At 39.1% G+C, this 26,354-nt stretch overlaps 1 protein-coding gene across 2 annotated transcripts in view; it reads left to right on the top strand.

The window, feature by feature from the left end:
- Positions 1 to 25,436, top strand: part of MRPS14 (mitochondrial ribosomal protein S14) — a 39,280-nt gene extending 13,844 nt beyond the window's left edge. For both annotated transcript variants that reach the window (XM_013989625.3, XM_084977745.1), the window contains 2 exons: positions 12,359 to 12,517; positions 22,795 to 25,436. In XM_013989625.3, coding sequence (XP_013845079.2) covers positions 12,359 to 12,517; positions 22,795 to 22,977 — 342 coding nt within the window. In that variant the 3' untranslated portion in view covers positions 22,978 to 25,436. The remainder of the gene's footprint in view (positions 1 to 12,358; positions 12,518 to 22,794) is intronic.
- The last annotated feature ends 918 nt before the right edge of the window (positions 25,437 to 26,354 follow it).

The following is a 26,354-nucleotide window of genomic DNA, read 5'->3' as shown; positions in this document are numbered from 1 at the left end:
ACGGGAACTCCCCCTGTTGCCATTTTAAACCCTGTTTTCCAGTTGATTCAATGTTTCTCCTTTGCTCCTTTCTTTTTTGGTTGGATGATTTCCGTTTATTTTACGCTTGCCTCCTCTTCTTTTTAGGTTCTGTGGATGTCATGTTTGGTTTTGATTTGTGGTTGCCCTGTTTTTCAAGGATGTTAACTCCTTCCTATATATGCTTGCTTTAGTCTGATAGTCATATAGGCTCAAACACATTCTAAAAAAAATAAGAGTCTAGATTTTCTTACTTCCCCTCCCCACAGTTTATGATTTTGACGTCCTTTTTTAACATCTTCATGTTTGCCCTTTTCCTGTTCCTTGTGTTTATCGTTGCTTTTACAATAGCTTTTTTTTTTTTTTTTCTTTTAGATCCGTGTACTGGCTTGTTTAAGTGATTGCTTTCCAGTTGTGCATTCCTCCATCCTATTACTTCTTCTTTTTTATTTAGAGGAGCCCTTTCAGCATTTCTTTTAGAATGGGTTTAGTATTGCTGTACTCTTTTTCAGTTTTTGTTTGTTGGAGAAATTCTTTATTTCTATTTTAAATGCTATTCTTGCTGGGTAGAGTAGTCTAAGCTGCAGATTTTTCCCTTTTAGAACTTTGAGTGTATCTTGCCTCTCTCTTCTGGCCTGTAGTGTTTCTGCAGAGAAAGCAACTGGTAGCCTTATGGGGGTTCATTTATAATTAACTCTTTGTTTTTCTCCTGCTACCTTTCGAATCCTCTCTTTATCTTTTGCCATTTTTATTGTAACATGCCTTGGTGTGGGCCTGTTAGGGTTCACCTTGTCTGGGGCCCTCTGTGCTTCCTGTATCTGGATATCTGCTTCCTTTAGCTCTGGAAAGTTTTCAGCCATAATTCCTTCAAATATATTTTCAGTCTCCTCTTCTTTTTCTTCTCCTTCTGGACTCCCTATTATCCGTAGATTGGCCTACTTTATATTATCCCATAGATGTCTTATATTGCTTTCATGCTTTTTCATTTGGTTTTCTGTCTGCTGTCCTGGCTTGGTGATTTCCACTATTCTACCTTGCAAGTCCCTAATTAAGTCCTCTGCATTATCCATTCTGCTCTTCAATGCCTTTAACTCAGCCTACATCTCTGCAAATGAACTTTCTCATTTTTCTTGGCTCCTCCTTCTATTTTCTAGCTCCTTTCCAAAGTAAACTGCATTACCGTTCACATCTACTCTTAATTCCTTCAGTATTTTCACCATCTCCTTTTTGAGCTCAATGTCTGTTAGCCTGCAGAGGTCTGTTTCATTGTTTGCTGCTTCAGGTGAATTCTCCTGTTCTTTTAACTGGGAATGGTTCCTGAGCGTTTTCCCTTTGCTTATATTTTTCTTATTCCGTAAGTTTAGGGAAGACAACTACTGTAGTTTTGGAGGGCTATTTATAGGCAGCAGCACCCCTGGGTGTTTTGTGAACACTTACCTTTTATTTTTATGGTGCTGTGTGCGCTTCCAGGGAGATGGAGGCAATGGGCAAAGCCTGGAGCAGTGCCTGGTTGCTGGGCCCTTGACAGTGGCAGGGACCTGTGGCAAGGTGGCACAGGCTGTTCCTGGTTGCAGGGCCCTGGGAAGTGGTAGTGATCTGTCACATGTAGGCAGCACCAGGAGCATTTGGCAGTGGCAGCAGCAAGGGAGTGAGGGCAACAATGGGTGGTGCTCAGTTGCAGTGTCCTGTTCTTTGTTGAACTCTTAGTTGACTGGGGCCAGGTGGTACTTGTTCACAGACCCCTAGAAGTGGCAGGCCACATCCCCCTCTGGTGTCTGAGATGACTGCTGTGGTTTTCTCCTGCTGCCTGTAGATCACACAAGAGCTGCTGCATTGCACTTAGCCCCCCACTGCCCTTAGCCCACACAAGAAGTGCCCAGCCACCTATAGCCTGCACCAGAGGTGTCTTGCCCTCTGAGAATCCACATCTGTGCAGGAAAATACATTTCTATGGTAGTCTGCCCCTCCTTCTCTTGCTCTCCCCAACAATGGCGACTTACCTCTCCTGCAGGCCCAGACCTCCCTGGATCCTTTGGCTGTGCTGTGCTGCTTCCCATCCTATGGCGCACTGATTCCTAGCCCCTCAGGCTCTCTCCATACAGCCAACCCTAGTCCTCTCCCCAGAACTCACCTCCAGAGCCTGAGTCTCAACATCTAGCCCCTGTCAGAACATCTCAGACTGTGTTGTCTCGGGCCAGTGGTTAAGATGGTCTGCTCAGCTCTCACTTTACTTTGCTCTTCTCAGTCCAGCTGCTGTGGTTTTCTCCTCGATAGTGAGGTCCCTGTGTCTCGGCTGATCTCCCTGTTGTTTAGGTGGCTTCCCAGGTTGTGGGTTCCTTTCCTCTTTAATAGTTCCCTCTTAGGAATGCTAGTTCTGTCCTTATTCCTTTGCCCTCTCTCTTTTTTTTCCTTTTGTTCTACCCGGTTATGTGGAGGGTTTCTTGCTCTTTTTGAAGGTTTAAGTTCTCCTGCCAGCGTTCAGTAGATGTTCTGTGCGAATCATTCTACATGTAGAATATTTTTTTATTTTGATGTGTTTGTGGGAGAAGGTGAGCGCCATGTCTTACTTTTCTGCCATCTTGATCCTTTGCTCCCCTGTCCCAACCCATTGTTTTTTTTAGTAACATGTTGTTTAGTCTTTCTGCTTTAGATACAGTCTTTTAAAAAAAAATCGCTTTCTTACTCTTCTCCCTCATGTTTTGTGATTTTGATGTCCTCTTTGACATCTTCATGTTTACTCAACATCAGAAGATGTTTGAGTTATAACCCTTTTCACAAAAAGTTTTTTCTTTAATCTATGTACTCTCTTATTTAAGTGATTTATTACCCAATTGTAATTTTCTGGTTACTATGGATTATTCTTTTCTATGCAGAGAAGAATTTTCTTCTATCCTAAATGATAATCTTGCTAGGTAGAGTATCCTTGGTTGCAAGATTTTCCCTTCAGGACTTTGAAGGAAAGTCCCTCCGGGTTGCAACATTTCTATAGAAAAATCAGCTGACAGCCTTAGGAGGGTTCCTTCATAACTTACTCTTTGTCTTTCTCTTGCCTTTAGAATGCTCTAACATTTGCCATTTTAACATAATATATCTTAGTGTAGACCTGTTTGAGTTCATCTTGTTTGGGATCCTTTGTTTCCTGTAGCTGGATAGCTGTTTCTTTTTTTAGTTTTGAGAAGTTTTCAGCCATAATTTCTACAAATATGTTTTAAATCTCCTTTTCTCTTTCTTCTCCATCTGGAATCCCTATCTTGCATAGATTGGCATGCCTTATATTATCCCGTAGGTCTTTTTTTTTTTTTTTTCATTTTTCTCTTTTTTCAGTTGGATGGTTTCCATTATTCTGTCTTCCAGATCACTTATGCATTCTTCTGCACTATTTATTTGACTATTTATTACCTTTAGCTCAGTTTTCATCTTGGCGGTTGAGTTGTCTAATTTTATTGGCTCTTTATAGATTCTAGTCCCTTGTTATAATCTATATTACTATCTGTAGGCTTTCTTAATTTCTTCAGTATTTTTTCTATTTTTTAATGGAAATATAGTTAACTTACAGTATTATGTTTCAAAGTGAAGAGCAAAGTTATTTGATTTCACATATATATATGAATACATATAAGTGATGCTTTATATATATGAATTATGCTTTGGAGTTCTCATTCATTTGTGGATAACTTTACATTAGTAAAAATTTGTATGTTTTATGTATACATGGAAAGATTTGAAATTTCCGTCAGTACCTTTTTTTACAAAACATACAAATAAATAAAACTATTCAACTTCTTAATGACGACCATATTCACGAAGAAGGTATTGCTATTACCATTCCAAATCTGTGTGTATGTGTATATATATATGTATGTATGTATGCATTTATATGTGTGTGTGTGTGTATGTGTATATGTATTCTCTTTCAGATTCCTTTTCATTATAAGTTATTACAAGATATTGAGGCCCTGTGCTATACAGTAGGTCCTTATCATTTATCCATTTTATATGTAATAGCTTGTATGTGTTAATTCCAAATTCCTAATTTATCTACCCCCCCTTCCCCTGCTATCCACTTTGGTAACCATAAATTTGCTTTCTATGTTTGTGAGTCTGTTTCTGCTTTCTAAATAAGTTCATTTGTATCATTTTTTAGGAGTCTACATAAAAGTGATAGCATATGATATTTGCCTCTCTCTGACTTCATTTAATATAATATCTAGATCCATTCATGTTGCTGCAAGTGGCATTATTTCATTCTTTCTTCTGGCTGAGTAGTACGTTGTGCACGTATACCACATCTTAATCCATTCATCTGTTGGTGAACAGTTAGGTTGTTTCCATGTCCTGGCTATTGCACATAGTGCTGCTGTAAACATACGACTGCATGTATCTTTTTGAATTGTAGTTTTGTCCAGATATATGCTTAGGAATGGGATTGCTGGATCATATGGGAGTTCTTTATTCAGTTTTCTGCAGAACCTCCATGTTTTTTTCCATGGTGGTTGTACCAATTTACATTCCCACCAACAGTCTAGGAGTGTTCCCTTTCCTCTACACTCTCTCCAGCATTTATTATATGTAGACTTGTTGATAATATTTATTCTGACCTGTGTGAGGTGATACGTCATTATAATTTGATTTGCACTTCTCTAATAATTAACAATGTTTAGCATTTACTCCTGTGCCTGTTGTTCATCTGTATTTTGTCTTTGGTGGAATGTCCGTTTAGGTCTTTAGCTCGTGCTTTGATTGGATTCTTTGCTTTTTTGATATTAAGCTGTATGAGCTGTTTGTATATTTTGGAAATTAATCCTTTTTGGAAGCATCATTTGCAAACATTTTCTCCCAGTACATTGGTTGTCTTTTCCTTTTGTTTATGGTTTCCCTTGTGCAAAAGCTTTTTACGTTTAATTAGGTCCCATTTATTAATTTTTGTTTTTATTTCCATTACCCTAGGATATGGTTCCTAAAAATAGGGCTGTGATTTATGCCAAAGGGTGTTTTTGTGAGTTTATTTTTGTATAAAGTTTTAGAGAATGTTTCAATTTCATTTTTGTTTCATTTTTTTTTTTTTACATGTAGCTGTCCAGTTTTCCCAGCACCGCTTGCTGAAGAGACTTTTTATATATTCTTGCCTCCTTTGTTAGAAATTGATTTTTAAGTCCATGGATTTATTTCTGGGCTTTCCATCCTGTTCTGTTGACCTTTACTTCTGTTTTTGTGCCAGTACTGTGCTATTTTGACTACTGTAGCTTTGTAGTACCGTCTGAAGTCAGGGAGCATTATTCCTCCAGCTTTGTTCTTTCTCAAGATTTTTCTGGTTATTTGGGGTCTTTTGTGTTTCCATTGAAATTAAAAATTTTTTGTTTTAGTTCTATGAAAAATGTCATTGGTAATTTGATAGAGATTGCATTAAATCTGTAGATTGCCTTGGATAATATGGTCATTTTAACAATACTGATTCTTCCAATCCAAGAACATGGTGTATCTTTCCATCTGTGTAATCTTAGAGTTTTTAGAATACAGATCTTTTGCCTCTTGAGGTAAGTTTATTCCTAGGTTTTATTCTTTCTGATGAGATGGTAGATCAGATTGTTTCCTTAATTTCTCATTCTGGTCTTTTGTTGTTAGTGTATAGAAATGTGAGAGATTTCTGCGTAATAATTTTTTATCCTGAAAAGTTACCAAATTCATTGATGAGCTTTAGTAGTTTTCTGGTGATGCCTTTAGGATTTTCTATGTATAGCATCATGTCATCTGCTGACAGTGACAGCTTTACTTCTTTTTTCCTATTTGGGTTCCTTATATTTCTTTTTCTTGTCTGATTGCCATGGCAAGGACTTCCTAAACTATGTTGAATAAAAGTGGCAAGAATAGACATCCGTGTCTTGCTTCAGATCTTAGAGGAAATGCCTTCAGCTTTTCACTATTGTTGATGCTGTTAGCTGTGGGTTTGTCATACATGCCCTTGATTATGTTGAGGTATTTACCCTCTGTGCTCACTTTCTGGGGGGTTTTTAAATCATAAATGGATGTTGGATTTTGTTAAAAGCCTTTTCTGAACCTATTGAGATGATTATATAGTTTTTATTGTTCCATTTGATAAAATAGTGAATCACACTGGTTGATTTTCAGATATTGAAGAATCCTTACTTCCCTAGGATATATCTCACTTGATCATGGTATATGATCCTTTTAATATATTGTTGGATTTGGTTTGCTGGTATTTTGTTGAAGATTTTTGCATCTATCTTCATCACAAATATTGGCCTATAGTTATCTTTTTTGTGGTATATTTTTTCTGATTTTAGTATCAGGGTGTTGTTGGTGTCATAGAATGAGTTTGGGAGTGTTGCTTCTTCTGCAATTTTTTTGACTCTAAATATTCGATAGAATTCATCTGTGAAGCCATCTGGCCCTGGACTTTTGTTTTTTGGAAGTTTTTTAACCACACTTTCAATTTCAGTACTTGTGACTAGTCTTTTCATAATTTGTTTCTTCCTTGATCAGTCTTCGAAGATTGACCTTTGTAAGAATTTGTCCATTTTGTCTAAGTTGTCCATTGCATTGGCACATAGTTGCTTGTAGTAGTCTCTTATCCTTTGTATTTCTGTGGTGTCAGTTATAACTTCTTTTGCATGTCTAATTTTATTGATTTGAGCCCTCTTTGGCTCTTTTTTTTCTTGATGAGTCTGGCTAAAAGTTTATCAACTTTGTTTCTTTTTACAAAGAACCTGCTTTTATTTTCATTGCTGCTTTTTTTTTTTTTTTTTAAAGGACTGCACTCATGCCCTATGGAAGTTTCCAGGCTAAGGGTTGAATTGGAGCTGCAGCTGCAGCCTATGCCACAGTTGTGGTAATGTTGGATCCTTAAGCCACTGAGTGAGGCCAGGGATCAAACCCGCATCTTCATGGACACTAGTTGGGTTCATTGCTGTGGAGCCGCAACAGGAACTCCTGATCTTTTGTTTTTTCTAGCCTCTATTTCTGCTCTGATCTTTGATTTCTTTCCTTCTGCTAACTGGGTTTTGTTTGTTCGTCTTTCTCTGTTTGATTTAGGTGTAAGATTAGGTTGTTTATTTGACGTTTTTCTTGTTTCCTGAGGTAGCCTTGTATCTATCATTATAAACTTCCCTCTTAGAACTGCTTTTGCTGCATCCCAAAAATTTTGGATCATTATGTTTGCATTTTCATTTTTCTAGGTGTTTTTTAATTTCCTCTTAGATTTCTTCAGTGATCCATTGATTACTTATTAGCATTTTGTTTAGTCCCTATGTTTTTGTGTTTTTTTTTTGTTTTTTTTTTTTTTGATTTCTAGCCTTATAGTATTGTGTTTGGAAAAGGTGATTGATATGACTTAAGTTTGCTTGTTAATTTTTTATTAAAATACAGTTGATTTACAATGTTGTGTTAATTTCTGCTCTACAGCAAAGCGACTCAGTTATACCTATATATATGTTTTTTGGTATATTGTTTTTTGACATGGTCTGTCCTGGAGATTGAATATAGTTCTCTGTGCTATAGAGTAGAACTTTGTCGTTTTTCCTTTCTAAATGTAATAGTTTGCATCTACTAACTCCAAACTCCCTGTCCACCCCAATCCCTCCCCCTCCCCCTTGGCAACCACATGTCTCTTCCCTTTGTCTGTGAGTCTGTTTTTGCACTGTAAATAGGTTCATTTATGCCATATTTTGGGCTCCATATATAAGTGGTATCATGTGGTATTTGTTTTTCTCTTTCTGACATTTGACTTAATGAGAATTTTTAGTTCCGTTCATGTTGCTACAAATGGCAGTATTTTTTTTTTATGTAGTCCATTGTATGTATATGTCACATCTTAATCCACTCATCTATTGATGGACATTTAGGTTGTTTCCATGTCTTTTTTTAATTTTCCCTTTTTTTTTTTTTAAAGTCTTACTGAAGTATACTTGATTTACAATGTTGTGATAATTTCTGCTATACAACAAAATGATTCAGTTGTACATATGTACACATCCATTTTCTGTCAGATTACTTTCCCACATAGATTGCCACAGAATATAGGATAGAGTTTTCTGTGCTATACAGCAGGTCCCCGTTGGCCAATCATTCCATATACCTCATAGTGCGTATCCCAGTACCCAAAGCCCCAGTCCATCCCTCCCTCCAACCTGTCACCTTTAGTAACTGCAGGTTTTTCAAAGTCTGTGAGTCTGTATCTGTTCTGCAAATAAATTCATTTGTATCCTTTTCTTAGATTCCACATGTAAGTGATAGCATATGCTGTTTCTCTTTTACTGTTTAACTTCACTTAGTATGACAGTCCATCCGTGTTGCTGCAAATGGCATTATTTCATTCATTTTTATGGCTGAGTTATATTCCATTGTACCATATCATCTTTATCCATTCCTCTGTCATTGGACATTTGGGTTGCTTCCATGTCTTGGCTGTCATATATGGTGCTACAGTGAACATTGGGGCACATGTGTCTTTTTGAATTCATGGATTTCTCTGGATAGATGCCTAGCTGTGGGATTGCTGGATCATATGATAGTTCTGTATTTAGTTTTCTGAGGGACCTCCATAGTGATTGCACCAGGTTACATTCCCACCAGCAGTGTAGGAAGGTTCCCTTTCCTCTGCACTCTTTCCAGCTATTGTTTATAGACTTTTTTTTCTTGACAGTGCTGCACCTGTGGCATATGAAAGTTCCCAGGTTCAGGGTCAAATTGGAACTGTTGCTGCAGGACTGTGCCACAGCTATGACAATGACGGATCCTTAACCCACTGAGCAAGGCCAGGGATTGAACCTGCATCCTCATGGATGCTAGTTGAGTTGCTGACTTGCTGAGCCACAGTGGAAACTCCTGTTTGTAGACATTTTGATGATGGCTCTTCTGGCTAGTGTAAGGTGGTACCTCATAGTACTTTTGATTTTCATTTCTCTAATAAGTAGTGATGTTGAACATCTTTTCAAGTGTGTTTTGGCCCACTGGATCTTGTCTTTGGAGAAATGTCCATGTAGATCTTCTGCCCATTTTTTTATTGGATTGGGTGTTCTTCTTGATATTGAGTTGCAGAAGGGGTTTGTATATTTTGGAAATTAATCTCTTGTCAGTTGCTTCATTTTCAGGTATTTTCTCCCATTCTGTGGGTTGTCTTTTCATTTTGTTTATGGTTTCCTTTGCTATGCAAAAACTTTTATGCTTAATTAGGTTTGGTTTTTTTCTTTTTTCTTTTTTGTTTCATTACGCTAGGAAGTGGATCTGGTAAGATACTGTTGTGGTTTATATCAGAGAGCTACAGGCTTATGTTTTCTTCTAGGAGTTTTATAATACCTGATCTTATATTTTGGGCTTTAATCCATTTTGAGTTTATTTTTGTGTATGATGTCAGAGTATTTTAATTTCATTCTTGTACATGTAGCTATCCAGTTTTCCCAGTACCATTTATTAAAGAGACTTTCTTTTATTCATTGTATATTCCTGCCCCGTTTGTTATGGATTAGTTGACCGTATGTACATGGGTTTGTGTTTTTATGCCAGCACCATTACTGTTTTGATGACTGTAGCTTTGTAGTATAGTCTGAAGTCAGGGAGTCTGATTCTTCCTCCCTATTTTTCTTTCTCAGGATGGCTTTGGGTATTCAGGGTCTTTTGTGTTTCCATACAGATTTAACAATTTTTTGTTCTATGAAAAATGCCATTGGTAATTTGATAGGGATCACATTGAATCTATAGGTTGCCTTGGATAAGTATAGTCATTTTTGAGACTATATACATTTGGTGAGAGTGAGCATTATTATCTTGTTCCAGAATTTAGTGGAAAGACTTTCAGCTTTCCTCTGTTGAATATTATGTTGGTTGTGGGTCTCTCATAAATAGCTTGTGTTCTGTTGAGATATGTTCCCTCTATACCCACTTTAATAAGAGTTTTTATCATGAGTGGATGTTGAATTTTATCAAATGCTTTTTTGGCATCTATTGAGATGATTGTGTTTTACTTTTCTTTTATTGATGTGGTGTATTACATGGATTTTATTTTTGTATATTCAACCATCCATGTGAACTTGAGATCAATCTGATTTTATTGTGCTGTATGATATTTTTTATGTGTTGTTGGATTCAGTTGGCTAGAATTTTAAGAATTTTTGTATCGATGTACATCAAAGATAATGGCCTATAATTTTCTTTTTTTGATGGTTTATTTGTCTAGTTTTGGTGTTAGGGTGATAGAATGACTTTATAGAATGACTTTGGGAGTGTTCCCTCCTCTTCAGTCTTTTGAAATAGTTTGAGAAGGGATAAGTAAAAGTCGTTCTTTGTATGTTTGGTAGAATTCGCCTGTGAAACCATCTGGTCCTGGACTCTTGTTTGTAGGCAGTTTTTTTTAACTAACAGGTTCTGTTTCACTTCCAGTGATCAGTCCATTCAACTTATCCATTTCTGGTAGGGTTCAGCCTTTTTCAACAATGGTTGTTCTACAGATTGTTGTGATTTTGGTGTGCTTGTGAGAGGAGATGAGCTTAGGGTCCTTCTTCTCCACCATCTTGGCTGATCTCCATTCAGCATTTTTATTACCTCCTTTTTGTATTTGGGGTTTTGTAGAGTGCAGAGGTCTATTTCTTTTTTGTTTTTTTTCCCCTCTTTCAGGGGATTTCTCTTGTTCTTTTAATTGGCAGTAGTTCTCTGCTTTTCTGTTTTGCTTATATTTTTCTTTATGTATTTTGGAAAAATAGTTGTTTGTTGTGGTCTTCAAGTGCTATTTTTATATGGGAGTGGCCCTGTGTTGACTGATCCCAATGTTTTTGGTCTGAGAACTATTTTTTATATAGATGCTTGCCACGTCTTAACTTAGGGTATGCTGGCCCTTGTCCTCTTGATAGGTGGTGTTTTTGGTGTTGTGACCAGAGCCTGCGTGGGATGTTGGGTGGTGCATTCTCTTTTCTCTGTGGTTGTCAAAACCATGTCGGGGGCAGAGTCTGCTCCCCAGTTCTTGGAGTAGAAGCCCCTAGATCCAGTTCTCAGCTGCGTGCAGTCAGTATGAGTTAGTTGGGGCTAGAGCACACTCTAGAAAAGGAACCCCTATGTATTCTTTCCCAGGAGCTGTTTGCCGTGATGTGTGACTCTGTAACACCACCCTCCAGCCATTGTGCACACCCACAAAGATCACTGTTGCCAGTACTTCCCTTTGCTGCATTTGTTGTAGGAGTACTTATAATCGGCTTCGAGGTCCCTTAAGCATGCATGCACGCTCACAAAACTATGGGTGAGAAAGTTTGCTAAAGCTACACACCAGCACCTTCAGTAGGAGTTCTGATAATTGGTTTAGATATTCATCCCTGCTTCTGAATGTGTGTGTGCCCTCCAGGTTTGCGAAAACCTCTGCAGTTGAGCCATGCACCACTGTGAGCTTGACAGGGAGGCTGCTATGGCAGACTCACACCCCTTCCCCCCCATGTTGACATTGGGACCCCTGTGGCAGACCCTGCTCTGTCCTGCATGCAACCCCACTTGTGGCCTGGGCCACATTCTGGGCCTTTCAGGCTATCCCCAAGCAGCCAAACTGAATCTGCTCCCCACATCTGTCTGCTGAAGCCAGAGTTTTCGCACTAGTCACGGTGTACACCAGCAAGAACATGTCTTGGCCTGGGAAATGTGATGGGGGCAAGGACTGTCTCTGTTAGTCTCTTTCCACTCTATGGGGCAGCAGGCCAGCTTCTGCAGTCTCCTCTCAAGCCTCCGAAGTTGCCTTCCCATTCTGTCCTCCCAGCCTGTGAAGGAGGTTCCCAGGGTGAAAGAACCTTACCTCTTCCACAACTTCTTCCCAGGGGTGCAGGTACCATCCTAATTTCTCCTCTCCCTTTCCCTTGGTCCTCAGTGGTTGTTTGGGAACTTTGTTGTAACTTTTGTTGTGTGGGATCTGCAAGCTTTCAGTAGGTATTCTGTATGAATTGATCTATGTTAGATGTATTTTTGATGTGTTTGTGGCAGGAGGTGAGCTCCACATCCCTGTGCTCTGCCATCTTGATCTCCTCCCCCTTTCCATATTTTTTAAAAATTATTGAACCATATACTTAGTAGTTGAAGTAAAGGGCAAACAATTATATTAAAAGTAACATAAATATTCACTTTCAACCCACATTATTGACATTATATTAATTAACTATCATTTTGGCTTGATGTATATCCATAAATGTTAACTTGTTCTGAATTAAGTCTATTATTTAAAATTATTGAGGTGACCCAAAATTACCGGGGGAAATAAAAGATTATAAATAGTGATTAAAGAGGATCACAGCATAGAGACACTGGCAGAGCCTGGGTTTTGACTACCCTTCACTTGTTCCTTGTCTCCGTCTTTTAGATGGTTCCTTCATCAGCTTCAGGCCAAGTTCGAAGTTACTACGTAGACTGGAAAATGTTGCGTGATGTGAAGAGAAGAAAAATGGCTTATGAGTATGCAGATGAGAGGCTACGGATCAATTCTCTCAGGAAAAATACCATTTTGCCTAAAGACCTTCAGGTTAGCTCATTGAGTTTCTATCATAAAACCGTTAAGTCAGATCACTCGTCACTTAGGATGAGTATACTTTCTGGATAACATAATCAGATATTCGCAGTCAACATATCCTTGTAACTGATATTGGTGAGTTTCAAATTAAAAAGAACTGTTCATTGCTAACTAGCCTTTTAACCATTTAATTAGGTAATACTTGGAAAGTACTGACGGGTAACCACAAAGAAATTGGGCAGTTATTTTGACCTGCATTCTCTCCCCACTTCATCTCAGTCTTTGAACCTTCAAGGCACTGAATTGGAAGGCTTTGCTAGTGCCTGGGGCCACGTGTCCAGCGTGTGGCCCACACTGTTCTAACCCAAGGCCAGCCCTAAGCCTACCTCTCTGAACTCCTTAACACTTCTGTATGCTGATGCGGCCTTCCATTTAGGTTCACCTTGTCACACTCTGTAGCTTGAATAAGCCTGTCAACTCTTTGGCTTTCTGAAGCATAAAGTCCTGCGCCTAATTAATAACATAAAATACCTGCATTCAAGAATCTTATCTTTGTAAATCAACTGTAATAAAAACACTTTAAAGTATTTTTTTAAGTCTGATCAGAGAGTATATAACTTAAACTCATTGCCGTTAAACTTATCAAAAGCTCAGAGTAAAAAAAAAACATACCATTTGTAATAAATTGGGAGAACAATATACAGACCATGGATCATGATGGATTCTTTTAAAATCTTGTCTAAATTAAGCCAAATGAGCAGAATACTGAGTGCCCTGCACTACTCTGTTAACAGCTTTCACTGTAATGGTATTAAGCTACTAGCCTATATTTAGGGGGTAAAAAGTAGCTCCTCAGAAACAGCTTAACATGTTGTGGAGGACAAATTGATGAAGATCACCAGAAGAGTCTGTGATATGGGAACCAGCAATAACTGTGCAAAGAATCTGTGAATCATGGGAAACTAATCTTGGCTCTGTGTTGCTTGCCAGCTAGCTTACAAGTCAATTTTATGTCCCAGTGCTAAGAAACTTACAGGTTCTCACAGAAAGATCCTTTATTTCATTTTCCCTTTGTCCAGTTTCCTCATTAGACAAAGATTTCCCCTGCCTTAAATCTTTATGTTCGTACATATGTAAATGGTTTATAGCTATTCTTCAAACTCTACTTCCATGAAACTTTAGTTCATTTTACATGTCCAAGACAAGGATGCTTCCTCTTGCCACTTCTGTTCAACATAGTACTGGAAGGTCTAGCCAGAACAGTCAGGCAAGAAAAAGAATATAAGGCATATAAATCGGGAAGGAAGATGTCAAACTGTCTCAATTTGCAGACATGATTGTATATATTACAAACCCTAAAACTCCACCAAAGCACTGTTAGAATTAATTAATAAATTCAGTAAAGTTGCAGGATGCCAAATCAATGAAATTCAGTTGTTTCTATACACTGACAAACTATCTGGAAAAGAAATTTTCAAATCTCCTTTACAAAAGCATCAAAACCAATAAAACACTTAGAAATAAATTTAAGAAGAGGAATGTTCTTTACACTGAAAACCATACTGATGAAAGAAATTGAAGACACAAAAAGATAGTCCGTGGATTGGAAGAATTAATATTGTTAATGTCCATATTATACAGTACCATCTATAGATTCTGTGCCAAAATTCCAATAGCATTTTTCACAGAAATAGGAAAAAAAATCTAAAATTTGGAACTACAAAAGACCCACAAATACTCAAAGCAATCCTGAGAAAGGATAAAGCTGGAGGCATCATATGTCTTGATTCCAAACTTTATTTACAAAGTAGTAATATTCAAAATTGTATTCACATAAAAATAGACACATAGACCAATGTAACAGAAATAAACCCCCAGATATCTGTTCAACAAATATTTGACAAGAGAGCCAAAAATACTCATTGGCTTTATGGATAGTTTCTCTGTAAATGGTTTTGGGGAAACTGGTTATTCACTTGCCAAAGAATGAAATTGGACTCCTATCTTAAACCAGTCACAACAATTAACTTGAAATGGGTTAAAAACTTAAAAGTAAGACCTGAAAGTGTTAAAACTATTAGAAAAAAGCAGAGTGAAAGTTCTTGACATTGGTCTTTGCGGTGATTTTTGACACCAAAAGTGCAAGCAACAAAAGGAAAAATAAGTAGACCACATCACACTAAAAGAAATGACATGAAAAGGCAACCTACAACATGGGAGAAATTATTTGCAAATCATGTACCTGATAAGGGGTTGATATCCAAAAAGTATAAGAAGTCATACAACTTAAAAAAAAATTGATTTACAGATGGACAGAGGGGAGAAGGATCAAGATGGTGGAGGAATAAGATGTGGCTCTCACCTTCTTCCACAAACACATCAAAAAAATCTCATCTACACGTAGAATAATTTGCACAGAACATGTACTGAAAGCTGGCAGAACTTAAACCTCCAAAAAGGGCAAGAAAGCCTCCACATAACTGGAAGAACAAGAAGAAAGAAAGAAAAGGATTCAGGACAGAACTAGCATTTCTAAGAAGGAGCTGCTAAAGAGGAAAGGAACCCACATCCTGGGAAGCCACCTAACCAGTGGAGATTGGCTGAGAAGGAGGGACCTCAAAGTCACATAGAAAAGTGCAGCAGCTGGACTGAGGAGGACAAAGTAGAGTGAGACACGCAATCCATTTGCATCACTGCCCTCAGACACCACAGCCTGAGTCAGTCGGGCAGGGGCTGGACACTGATAATCAGGCTCCTGAGGTCAGTTCTGGGGAGAAGACTAGGGTTGGCTGTGTGGAGACAGCCTAGGGGCTAGGAATCAGTGTGCCATGGGATGGGGAGACAAGTACTACAGCTGAGGGAACCTGGAAGGAGGTCTGGGCCAGCAGGAGAAGCAAGGTGCCTTGGGAGGGTGAGAGGAGGCAGGGTGGACTGCCTCAGGAATTATCTTTCCCTGTGCAGGCGCATACTCTCAGAGGGCAAGGCATCTCTGGTACAGGTTATGGGTGGCCAGTCCCCACTTGGACTAGCTACATGTGACAAGGGCTGTGGATGGCCAGGTACCTCTTGTATGGGCTGAGGGCAGCGGGGGGCTAAGTGCGAAACAGCACCTCTTACGTGATCTATAGACCACAGGGGGAAACCACAGCAGTCACCTCAGACACCAGAGGGGGATGTGGCCTGCCACTACTAAGGGTCTGTGAACAGGCACAGGCACCACCTGTGGCCCAGGCACCTCAGAGATTGGCAAAGAAGATGGCATTGCAACTGAGTACCACCTGTTGCTGCTTTCACTCCCCTGGCAACACACCTCCCCCACTGCTGCCACTGCCAGATGCTCTGGGAACCACCTACACCTGCTGATCACTGTCACTTGCCAGGGCCCTGCAACTAGGAGCAGCCTGTGCCACCTTGCCACAGGTCCTTGGCACTGTCAAGGGCCCAGCAACCAGGCACTGCTCCAGGCTTTGCCCATTGCCTCCATCTCCCTGGAAGCGCACACAGAACTGTAACAATAAAAAACTCTCACAAAACACCCAGGGGTGCTCGTGCCTATAAATAGCCCTCCAAGACTACAGTAGTTGTCTTCCCTAAACTTACGGAATAAGAAAAATATAAGCAAAGGGAAAACGCTCAGGAACCATTCCCAGTTAAAAGAACAGGAGAATTCACCTGAAGCAGCAAACAATGAAACAGACCTCTATAGGCTAACAGACATTGAGCTCAAAAAGGAGATGGTGAAAATACTGAAGGAATTAAGAGTAGATGTGAACGGTAATGCAGTTTACTTTGGAAAGGAGCTAGAAAATAGAAGGAGGAGCCAAGAAAAATGAGAAAGTTCATTTGCAGAGATGTAGGCTGAGTTAAAGGCATTGAAGAGCAGAATGGATAATGCAGAGGACTTAATTAGGGACTTGCAAGGTAGAATAGTGGAAATCACCAAGCCAGGACAGCAGACAGAAAACCAAATGAAAAAGCATGAAAGCAATATAAGACATCTATGGGATAATATAAAGTAGGCCAATCTACGGATAATAGGGAGTCCAGAAGGAGAAGAAAAAGAAGAGGAGACTGAAAATATATTTGAAGGAATTATGGCTGAAAACTTTCCAGAGCTGAAGGAAGCAGATATCCAGATACAGGAAGCACAGAGGGCCCCAGACAAGGTGAACCCTAACAGGCCCACACCAAGGCATGTTACAATAAAAATGGCAAAAGATAAAGAGAGGATTCGAAAGGTAGCAGGAGAAAAACAAAGAGTTAATTATAAATGAACCCCCATAAGGCTACCAGTTGCTTTCTCTGCAGAAACACTACAGGCCAGAAGAGAGAGGCAAGATACACTCAAAGTTCTAAAAGGGAAAAATCTGCAGCTTAGACTACTCTACCCAGCAAGAATAGCATTTAAAATAGAAATAAAGAATTTCTCCAACAAACAAAAACTGAAAAAGAGTACAGCAATACTAAACCCATTCTAAAAGAAATGCTGAAAGGGCTCCTCTAAATAGAAAAAGAAGAAGAAATAGGATGGGAGGAATGCACAACTGGAAAGCAGTCACTTAAACAAGCCAGTACACAGATCTAAAAGAAAAAAAAAAAAAAAGCTATTGTAAAAGCAACGATAAACACAAGGAACAGGAAAAGGGCAAACATGAAGATGTTAAAAAAGGACGTCAGGGAGTTCCCGTCATGGCGCAGTGGTTAGCGAATCCGACTAGGAACCATGAGGTTGGAGGTTCGGTCCCTGCCCTTGCTCTGTGGGTTAACGATCTGGCATTGCCGTGAGCTGTGGTGTAGGTTGCAGATGCGGCTTGGATCACGCGTTGCTGTGGCTCTGGCGTAGGCTGGTAGCTACAGCTCCAATTAGACCCCTAGCCTGGGAACCTCCATATGCCATGGGAGCGGCCCAAGAAATAGCAAAAAAAGACCAAAAAAAAAAGGACGTCAAAATCATAAACTGTGGAGTTCCCGTCGTGGCACAGTGGTTAACGAATCCGACTAGGAACCATGAGGTTGCGGGTTCGATCCCTGCCCCTGCTCAGTGGGTTAACAATCCGGCGTTGCTGTGAGCTGTGGTGTAGGTTGCAGACACAGCTCGGATCACGCGTTGCTGTAGCTCTGGCGTAGGCCGGTGGCTACAGCTCTGATTCGACCCCTAGCCTGGGAACCTCCATATGCCGCGGGAGCGGCCCAAGAAATAGCAACAGCAACAACAAAAGACAAAAAAAAAAAAAAAAGAAAGAAAAATCATAAACTGTGGGGAGGGGAAGTAAGAAAATCTAGACTCTTATTTTTTTTAGAGTGTGTTTGAGCCTATATGACTATCAGGCTAAAGCAAGCATATATAGGAAGGAGTTAACATCCTTGAAAAACAGGGCAACCACAAATCAAAACCGAACATGACATCCACAGAACCTAAAAAGAAGAGGAGGCAAGCGTAAGATAAATGGAAATCATCCAACCAAAAAAGAAAGGAGCAAAGGAGAAACATTGAATCAACTGGAAAACAGGGTTTAAAACGGCAATAAATACACATTTATCAGTAATTACTTTAAACACCAGTGGACGGAATGCTCCAATCAAAAGACGCAGAGACACAGATTGGATAAAAAAGCAAGAGCCTACAATATGCTGTCTACAAGAGACTCACCTTAGGGCACTGGACCCATGCAAATTGAAAGTGAAGAGATGAAAAAAGATATTTCATGCAAATGGAAAAAACAGGAAAGCAGGTGTTGCAATACTCACGTCAGACAAAATAGACTTTAAAACAAAGCCCATAAAGAATGACAAGGATACTAATGATAAAAAAAAGATCTATTCAAGAGGAGGATATTTCAATCATCAATATATATGCCCCTAATATAGGAGCAGACAGATACATACAACAAATACTAGCAGACATAAAAGTAGAAATCCATTGGAATACGTATTAATTATAGTAGGAGACTTTAACACCCTGCTAGCATCAGTGGACACCATGACCAGGTGGGCTTCATCCCAGGTTCGCAAGGATGGTTCGACTTTCACAAATCAGTTGTCATATACCACATTAACAAAAGAAAAGTCAACAACCTCAGGATCATCTGAATAGATGTGGAGAAAGCATTTGACAAAGTCCAACATCCATTCATATAAAAACTCTTACCAAAGTGGGTGTAGAGGGAACATACCTTAATATAATCAAAACCGTTTATGACACACCTATAACTAAAATAATACCCAGTGGAGAAAAGCTGAAAGCCTTCCTGCTAAAATCTGGAACAAGACAAGGATTCCTGCTCTCACCACTTATTCAACATAGTATTGGAAGTCCTAGCCACAGCAGTCCAACAAACAAAAGAAATAAAAGGTATCCAAATTGGAAAAGAAGAGCTAAAGTCGTCATTCTGTGCAGATGACATGATGCTATATATAGAAAATTCTAAGGACTCCACCCAAAGCTATTTTGCTGAATTTGTTGAACTGATCAACAAATTCAGCAAAATAGTAGGATACAAGATTAACATTCAGAAATTGGGTGCATTCCTGTATGCTAACAATGAAATATTAGAAAAGGAATATAAAAATACAATAACTTTTGAAATCACACCACAAAAAATTAAATACCTAGGGATAAACCTAAGGAGGTGAAAGACATATGCTGAGAACTAGAAAACATTAATCAAGGAAATTAAAGACGATTCAAAGAAATAAAGATATTCCATGCTCCTGGATTGGAAGAATTAGTATCATTAAAATGGCCATGTGACCCAAAGCAATCTACAGATTCATTGTGATTCCCTATCAAATTACCCATGACATTTTTCACATTACTAGAACAAACAATCCCGAAGTGTATACGGAACCATAAAAGACCCAGAATTGCCAAAGCAATCCTGAGGAACAAAAACCAAGCAGGAGGCTTAACACTCCCAGACTTCAGACAATATTACAAAGCTACAATAATCAAGACAGCATGGTCCTGTTACCAAAACTTACAGACCAATGGAACAGAACAGAGAACCCAGAAATAAACCTAGACGCCTATGGTCAATTAATCTTTGACAAAGGAGGCAAGAATATAAAATGGGGAAAAGAAAGTCTTTTCAGTAAGTGGTGCTGGGGAAAACTAGACGGCCACATGTAAATCGGTGAAACTGGAACACACCCTCACATCATGCACAAAAATAAACTCAAAATATCTTAAAGGCTTAAACGTAAGACAGGACACCATAAAACTTCTATAAGAGAATGTAGGTGGAACATTATCTGATATCGTACAAATATTAGGTCAGTCTGCAAGGCAATAGAAATAAGAAAAATAAACCAGTGAGACTAAATAAACTAAGTTTTTGTACAGCAAAGGAAACCATTAAAAACAAACAAACAACCTACGGAATGGAGAAAATAGTTTCAAACAATGCAACTGACAAGGGGTTAATGTCTAAAATAATACAATTTATAGAACTCAACAGCAACAAACTAAAACCCAGTTGAAAAATGGGCAGACGACCTGAGTAGACATTTCTCCAAAGAAGATAAACAGATGGCCAACAGGCACATGAAAAAATGCTCAACATGGCTAATTATTAGAGAAATGCAAATCAAAACTACAGTGAGGTACCACCTCACACCAGTCAGAATGGCCAGGATTAACAAGTCAACAAATAACAAATGCTGGAAAGGGTGTGGAGAAAAGGGTACCCACCTTCACTGTTGATGGGAATGTGTATTGGTACAACCACTGTGGAAAACAGTATGGAGGTACCTCAGAAAACTAAATGTAAAACTAACTGTATGACCCAGCAGTCCCACTCCTGGGCATATAACCGAACAAAACTTTCATTGAAAAAGATACATGCACCTGTGTATGTTCACGGCAGCACTATTCACAATAGCCAAGACATGGCAACAACCTAAATGTCCATTGACAGACAAATGGATTAAGATGATGTGGTATATATACATGATGGAGTATTACTCAGCCATAACAAGAAAATAATGTCATTTGCAGCAACATGGATGGAACTAGAGGCTCTTATACTAAGTGAAGTAAATCATAAAGAGAAAGACAAATACCATATGATTCACTCATATTTGGAATCTAATATATAGCACAAATGAACCTATCTACAGAAAAGAAACAAACTCATGGATGTGGTAAACAGACTTGTGGTTGCCAAGGGCTAGGGTGAGGGAGTGGGATAGATTGGTAGTTTGGGGTTAGTAGATTGCCACTTATTGCATTTGGAGTGAATAAGCAATGAGATCTTCCTGTATAGCACAGGGAACTATATCTAGTCACTTGTGTTGGAACATGATGGAAGATAATGTGAGAAAAAGAATGTGTGTGTGTGTGTGGGGGGGTATATATTTATATTTATGACTGGTTCACTTCACTGTATAGCAGAGGTTGACAGAACATTGTAAATCAACTATAATAGAAAAAATAAAAGGACAGAGAATCTGAATAAACATTTTTCAGAGTAAGACACACAAATGGCCAATAGGTACATGGAATGATGCTCAGCATCATTTATCAGGGAAATAGAACTCAAAATCACAATGAGCTGTAGTTCCTTTGTGGCTCAGGGGCTAAGTGGTGTTGTCACTGCAGTGGCTTGGGTCACCACTATGGTATGGGTTCCATCCTTGGCCCAGGAACTTTCACATGCAGTGGGTGTGCCCCACCCCCAAAATCATAGTGAGCCATTACCTCATACCTGTCATAATGGCTGCTGTCCAAAGACAAGAGATAGGTCTTTTCAAGGATGTGAAGGGAACACTTGTGCATCCTTCGTAGGAATGTAAATCGGTGCAGCCACTATGAAAAACAGCATGAGATTCCTCAAAAAATTAAAAATAGAACTACCATATGTGATCCAGCAATTCTATTTCTGAGGAGAAATCTGAAGGAAATGAAATCACTAGATAGAAATAATATCTGCACCCCCTGTATGTTCATTGCAGCACTATTCATAATAGCCAAGACATGGAAACAACCTGAATATCCATCAACAGACGAATGTGGTATTCATTCAGAGAATGTGATTCCCCCCCCTCCCAGAGTACAGTACTATTTAGTCATAAAAAAGAAAGAAATCCTGCCTTTTACAGTAACATGAATGTATCTTGAGGGCATTATGCTAAGTGAAGTAAGACAATACTAAATGAAGTGATATCTGAATTACTGAATGGTGGTTATCAGAGGCTGGGCGTTGAGGGAAATGGGGAGATGTTGGTCAAAGGGTACAGACTTGGAGTTATAAGATGCCTAAGTCCTGGGGTTCAGTAAGTACAACGTGGTGACTATACTTACAGTTAACAGTACTGTATTATTTATTTGAAAGTTGCTAAAAGAGTAAATCTTAAAAAATAAAAAAAAGTAAATCTTAAGTGCTCTCATACACACCGCAGAAGTAATTGTGTGGGGTGATGGAGGTGTCGACTAACCTTATTGTGGTAATTATTTTTTGTAATATATACATGTATAAGAACATCACATTTTATTCCTAAAACTTGTACAGTGTTATATATCAGTTATATCTCAATAAAGCTGGGGAAAAGATCATTTGGGGGAACAGCAGAAATGCACTGATACATTTTCCAAAAGACAAATGAGAATGTCTGTGGCAGCTCTGTTTGTTACAGCTCAAAACTGGAAGGTACCTAGATGCCCATCAGTTGTAGAATGGATAAATGAATTATGGAGTATTCCCACAGGGAAATTAGCACCACTGAGAGTGAACAAATTATAACACATGCAGCAGTATAAAGAATCTCTCAAGCATGTTATTGAATGAAAGAAGCGAAACAGAAGTGAATGCAAAAGAATGAGTACTCTGGTTATATTTACATAAAATCGAAACAAGAAAAACTCATCTGTGGTGTTAGTAACCAGGTTACTTGTTAGCCAGGAGGTCAGTAACTGAAGGGAGGCAGAGCCAGGGCTTGAGGGTGCCAATAATGTGTCTTCATCTTTTGACTGGTTATATAAGTATGTTCTGTTTGTGAAAACTTCTGAGCTTTTACACCTATGGTTTGTGGGTTCTCATGTATCTATGTTAAGTGTCAGTTAAGTTTGAAAAATTATATCAAGAGCGTGTCAAACATTTCTGTCATTTTTCTAGTCTGTTTGTTTCTACTCATGAGAGGTTAAGGTTCACTACCGTGTCTGGGGTTCTTTAGCCAAACTCTGGCTACACTAATGAATATAGCTCTTTGTTCTCTTCCTTTAAGCATTGACTGATTGTCTAGAATAAGAAAATACATGTGATCTGTGTAAATAATGTTGTGACTTCCCCTAGGAAGTAGCTGATGAAGAAATCGCTTCCCTTCCCCGGGATAGCTGTCCTGTTAGAATCAGAAATCGGTGTGTTATGACGTCCCGTCCACGAGGTGTAAAGCGGCGCTGGAGGCTTAGTCGTATCGTCTTCCGTCACTTAGCCGACCACGGGCAGCTGTCTGGGGTCCAGCGAGCAATGTGGTAATCAGCTCCAGAACCTATTGAACTTGCAAGGAAACCAGTTCTGGCAAGAGACTTTTCTAATAGACAAAAAGCTTTTATGAGGGTGCAGAATAGGAGTCTAATCTACCAAATGCTGTCTGTAGTTAAATTACTTTTACATTTTAAATGAAGAAATTTGAATGTTTCCTTCTGTCAGTGAATTCTGGCTGTGAATTATCTTTTCTCTTGGACTTAATAAACATCCTGTTACCAGGCATAGGGCAAGGGATAGAGTAATAAAAAAATATTTCTATGAAAGTAATGCTCTGTATGCTTGTCTTTTCCTTCGAGTTTTTAGTCTTTTAGCAATACAAAAGGGCTCCTGTATTTTTTAAGAGCGTTATTTTATACAGCAATATTATGTTGTAGGTAATCCAACTCAATTGGTATGTAGCAATTTTTAATCATGAACTGGGTACCTTGACCAGCACAGCTCATTTATTTAATTGTTAGGCAAACAATACATTGGAAGGTAAAGCTGATGTTTTGAATTATCTAACTAATGCTCAAGTTCTTTATGTAATAGCTAAACAGAGGCAGAACCACTAATCATTTTCTTGTTCCGTCTTCAAGGATCCTTAGAACAAAATATGTCTCTTTAAGCCCTGAAAATCTATCCAAAGAGGAAGAGTTTTGCTGGAATAGTATATTTCTCTGTATTCAAATTTATTTAATCTGTGACAGACATGAGTAAAGATAGCTAAAGTTTGTCTTGTGCAGTGTTGTCAGCCCAGTGATAGTACATGCATGGAGTAGTATGGAAGCATCGATCCAGAAGGTATTTCTGGAGCTGAAACCTGAACTTAGGAAGCAAGGGGTGAGACTCTTTGCAAAGGGAGCAGTGGAAGCAAAGGCACAAAGGCATCAAATAGTGACCTGCTGTCATGTCAATAGATCAGAACTAAGAAGCACATGACAAAGGCCGTTATCGAGGAAGACTTCACATGTGTGAAGGAGCTGAGACTTAAATACCAGCTGTTGGAGAGTTTTAAGTAAAGGGATGACATGATAGTTTGCTCTTCAGACAAATGACAGCTATGTAGTAGATGGCCATGAGAAGAAGTGGCTGTAAGATATATAAGCAACTAGGGAAGGTGTCTAATTGTTGAGGAAGAGAAGGACCTGAACTAAGATAGTAGAATTAGCAGAGTAGTTGGGAGGACAGATTTTAAAAGTTTATTTAGGAAAGAAAATTGGGCAAGATCTAGAAACTGATTATATTTAAGTGCTTTAAGAGCTTTGTCTGGGTTCCTGGTAAGGGTGACTATATACATGGTAGAAGGTAAATCCAAAGTAGAAAATTATGGGGGGGAAAAGAATGATTTGGTGGGGGGAGACACGATATGTACCTAAGTTCAGGTTTCAGGTTTACAATGTTGGAGATGCCTGTGTCATCCCAATGGGAAAGTGTAGTCTGGAAATCAGGTCATGAGAGGAAATCAGCAAGATATACCTTGGATACATAGTTCCTAATTTTTTTTTTATTATTATTATAGTTGAAAAACAGCCATGTCCTTTTTTTTTTTTGGTCTTTTTGCCATTTCTTGGGCTGCTCCCGCAGCATATGGAGGTTCCCAGGCTAGGGGTCTAATCTGAGCTGAAGCCACTGGCCTACACCAGGGCCACAGCAACGAGGGATCCAAGCCGCATCTGCAACCTATACCACAGCTCATGGCAATGCCAGATCGTTAACCCACTGAGCAAGGCCAGGGATCGAACCCACAATCTCATGGTTCCTAGTCGGATTCGTTAACCACTGCGCCACGATGGGAACTCCATATTTCCTAAATTTTTATTACAACTTACCAACTGGAGTGCTCTAGCTAATATCCCAACTAGTAACCAGTGTTAGTCAGATCATAACTAAAACATGAAGGTTGCTGATCTCTGGCATGTCACTGATAATCCACTTTCTCCTTTGTTTGAATCAGGGTCTAGGCATGATCCATACATTTGTTATGGTTGCCGTTTCCCACTCCTCCCTTTTTTCTTCATATTATTAATTTGCTGGAGGAGCCAGGTCATTTGTCCTGTTAACATTTGGCTGTTTTCTTCTTCATGTGTCCTTTTAACTTAGTCTTCTATCCCTGTGAAGTGGTAGCTACATTCAGAGGCTTGACTAGATTCAGGTTCAGTATTTTAGGAATGAACTTTCTCAAGTGTGCTGTGTACTCTGTCCCATAGGCACATAACTTGTCCAATTTTTAATGATCAGTGGATTCAGGTAGGGTCAGTCTAATTTGTGCATTTGAAGTTCACCATTTATTAACCTGTCACCTAATAATTTTAGCATTTCACTCATGGTTTCAATTAATGGTTATTTTCTAAACTCCATCATTTTTTTTTGTGTTAGCCAGAACTTCTCTGTAAGGAATTTTACCTTAACAATTTGTTCTCCTGAAATACATTTCTTAAATTCTAAATAAATGGAGTGATTTTCTATCTGGTTTTTTTGTCTTTTTTTTTTTTTTTTTTTTTTTTTTTTAGGGTCACACCTGCAGCATATGGAGGTTCCCAGGCCTAGGGGTCTAATTGGAGCTGTAGCTGCTGTCCTATACCACAGCCACAGCAATGCAGCATCTGAGCCGCATTTGTGACCTACACCACAGCTCATAGCAAGGCCAGGGATCAAACCTGCATCCTCTTGGATGCTAGTTGGGTTCATTAACCACTGAGCCACGATGGGAACTCCCATCTGTCAATTTTTAGAGTAAATGAGTTGGTGCTCTAGCAACTTCCAGAGGTTAACAAATGAGTTTCACTACCATTATGAACTTGTAGATTTTCTGTATGTTTAATGTTTCAAATCACTCCAGACATTTATTTTTTTTTGTCTTTTTTTTTTTTCAGGGCTGCACCTGTGGCATATGGAAGTTCCCAGGCTAGAGGTTGAATTGGAGCTGCAGCCTGTGCCACAGCTACAGCAGCACTGGATACAGGCCAAGTCTGTAACCTACCTACACCGCAGCTCTTAGCAATGCTGGATCCTTAACCCAGTGAGCAAGGCTATGGGGTGAACCCATGTGCTCATGGACACTAGTTGGATTCATTACCATTGAGCCACAGCAGGAACTCACAGACATTATTTTGATGCTCAAATTAATCCTCCCACTCTTGGGTCCTGTATCTTGTTGACTTGGTATAGGATGTTTGATAGTTCATTGTTTTCTGACATAAGATAACCTAGGCTTTTCTTGTATATTTCCTGCCTTAGACATTGTTTTCAAGGGTCCCTCTTCTAGTAGGAGATGGTAGTTTGAAACCACATTTGAGCATATAGAGTGCTGCTCATTGCTAGTGAGTTCTCAGTTATCACTTTTAGGCTTCTTTTGGTGGGCTTTGCCAGGAAATAAGTATGTT

This window comes from Sus scrofa, chromosome 9, assembly GCF_054392235.1.
Source record: "Sus scrofa isolate SSC_HxYL_T2T_F1_AM1 chromosome 9, Sscrofa_HxYL_maternal_Yorkshire_Landrace_v2.0, whole genome shotgun sequence".
Lineage (NCBI taxonomy): Eukaryota > Metazoa > Chordata > Mammalia > Artiodactyla > Suidae > Sus > Sus scrofa.
The sequence above is the reverse complement of the archived record's forward strand: the minus strand, read 5'-3'. Positions and strand labels throughout refer to the sequence as shown.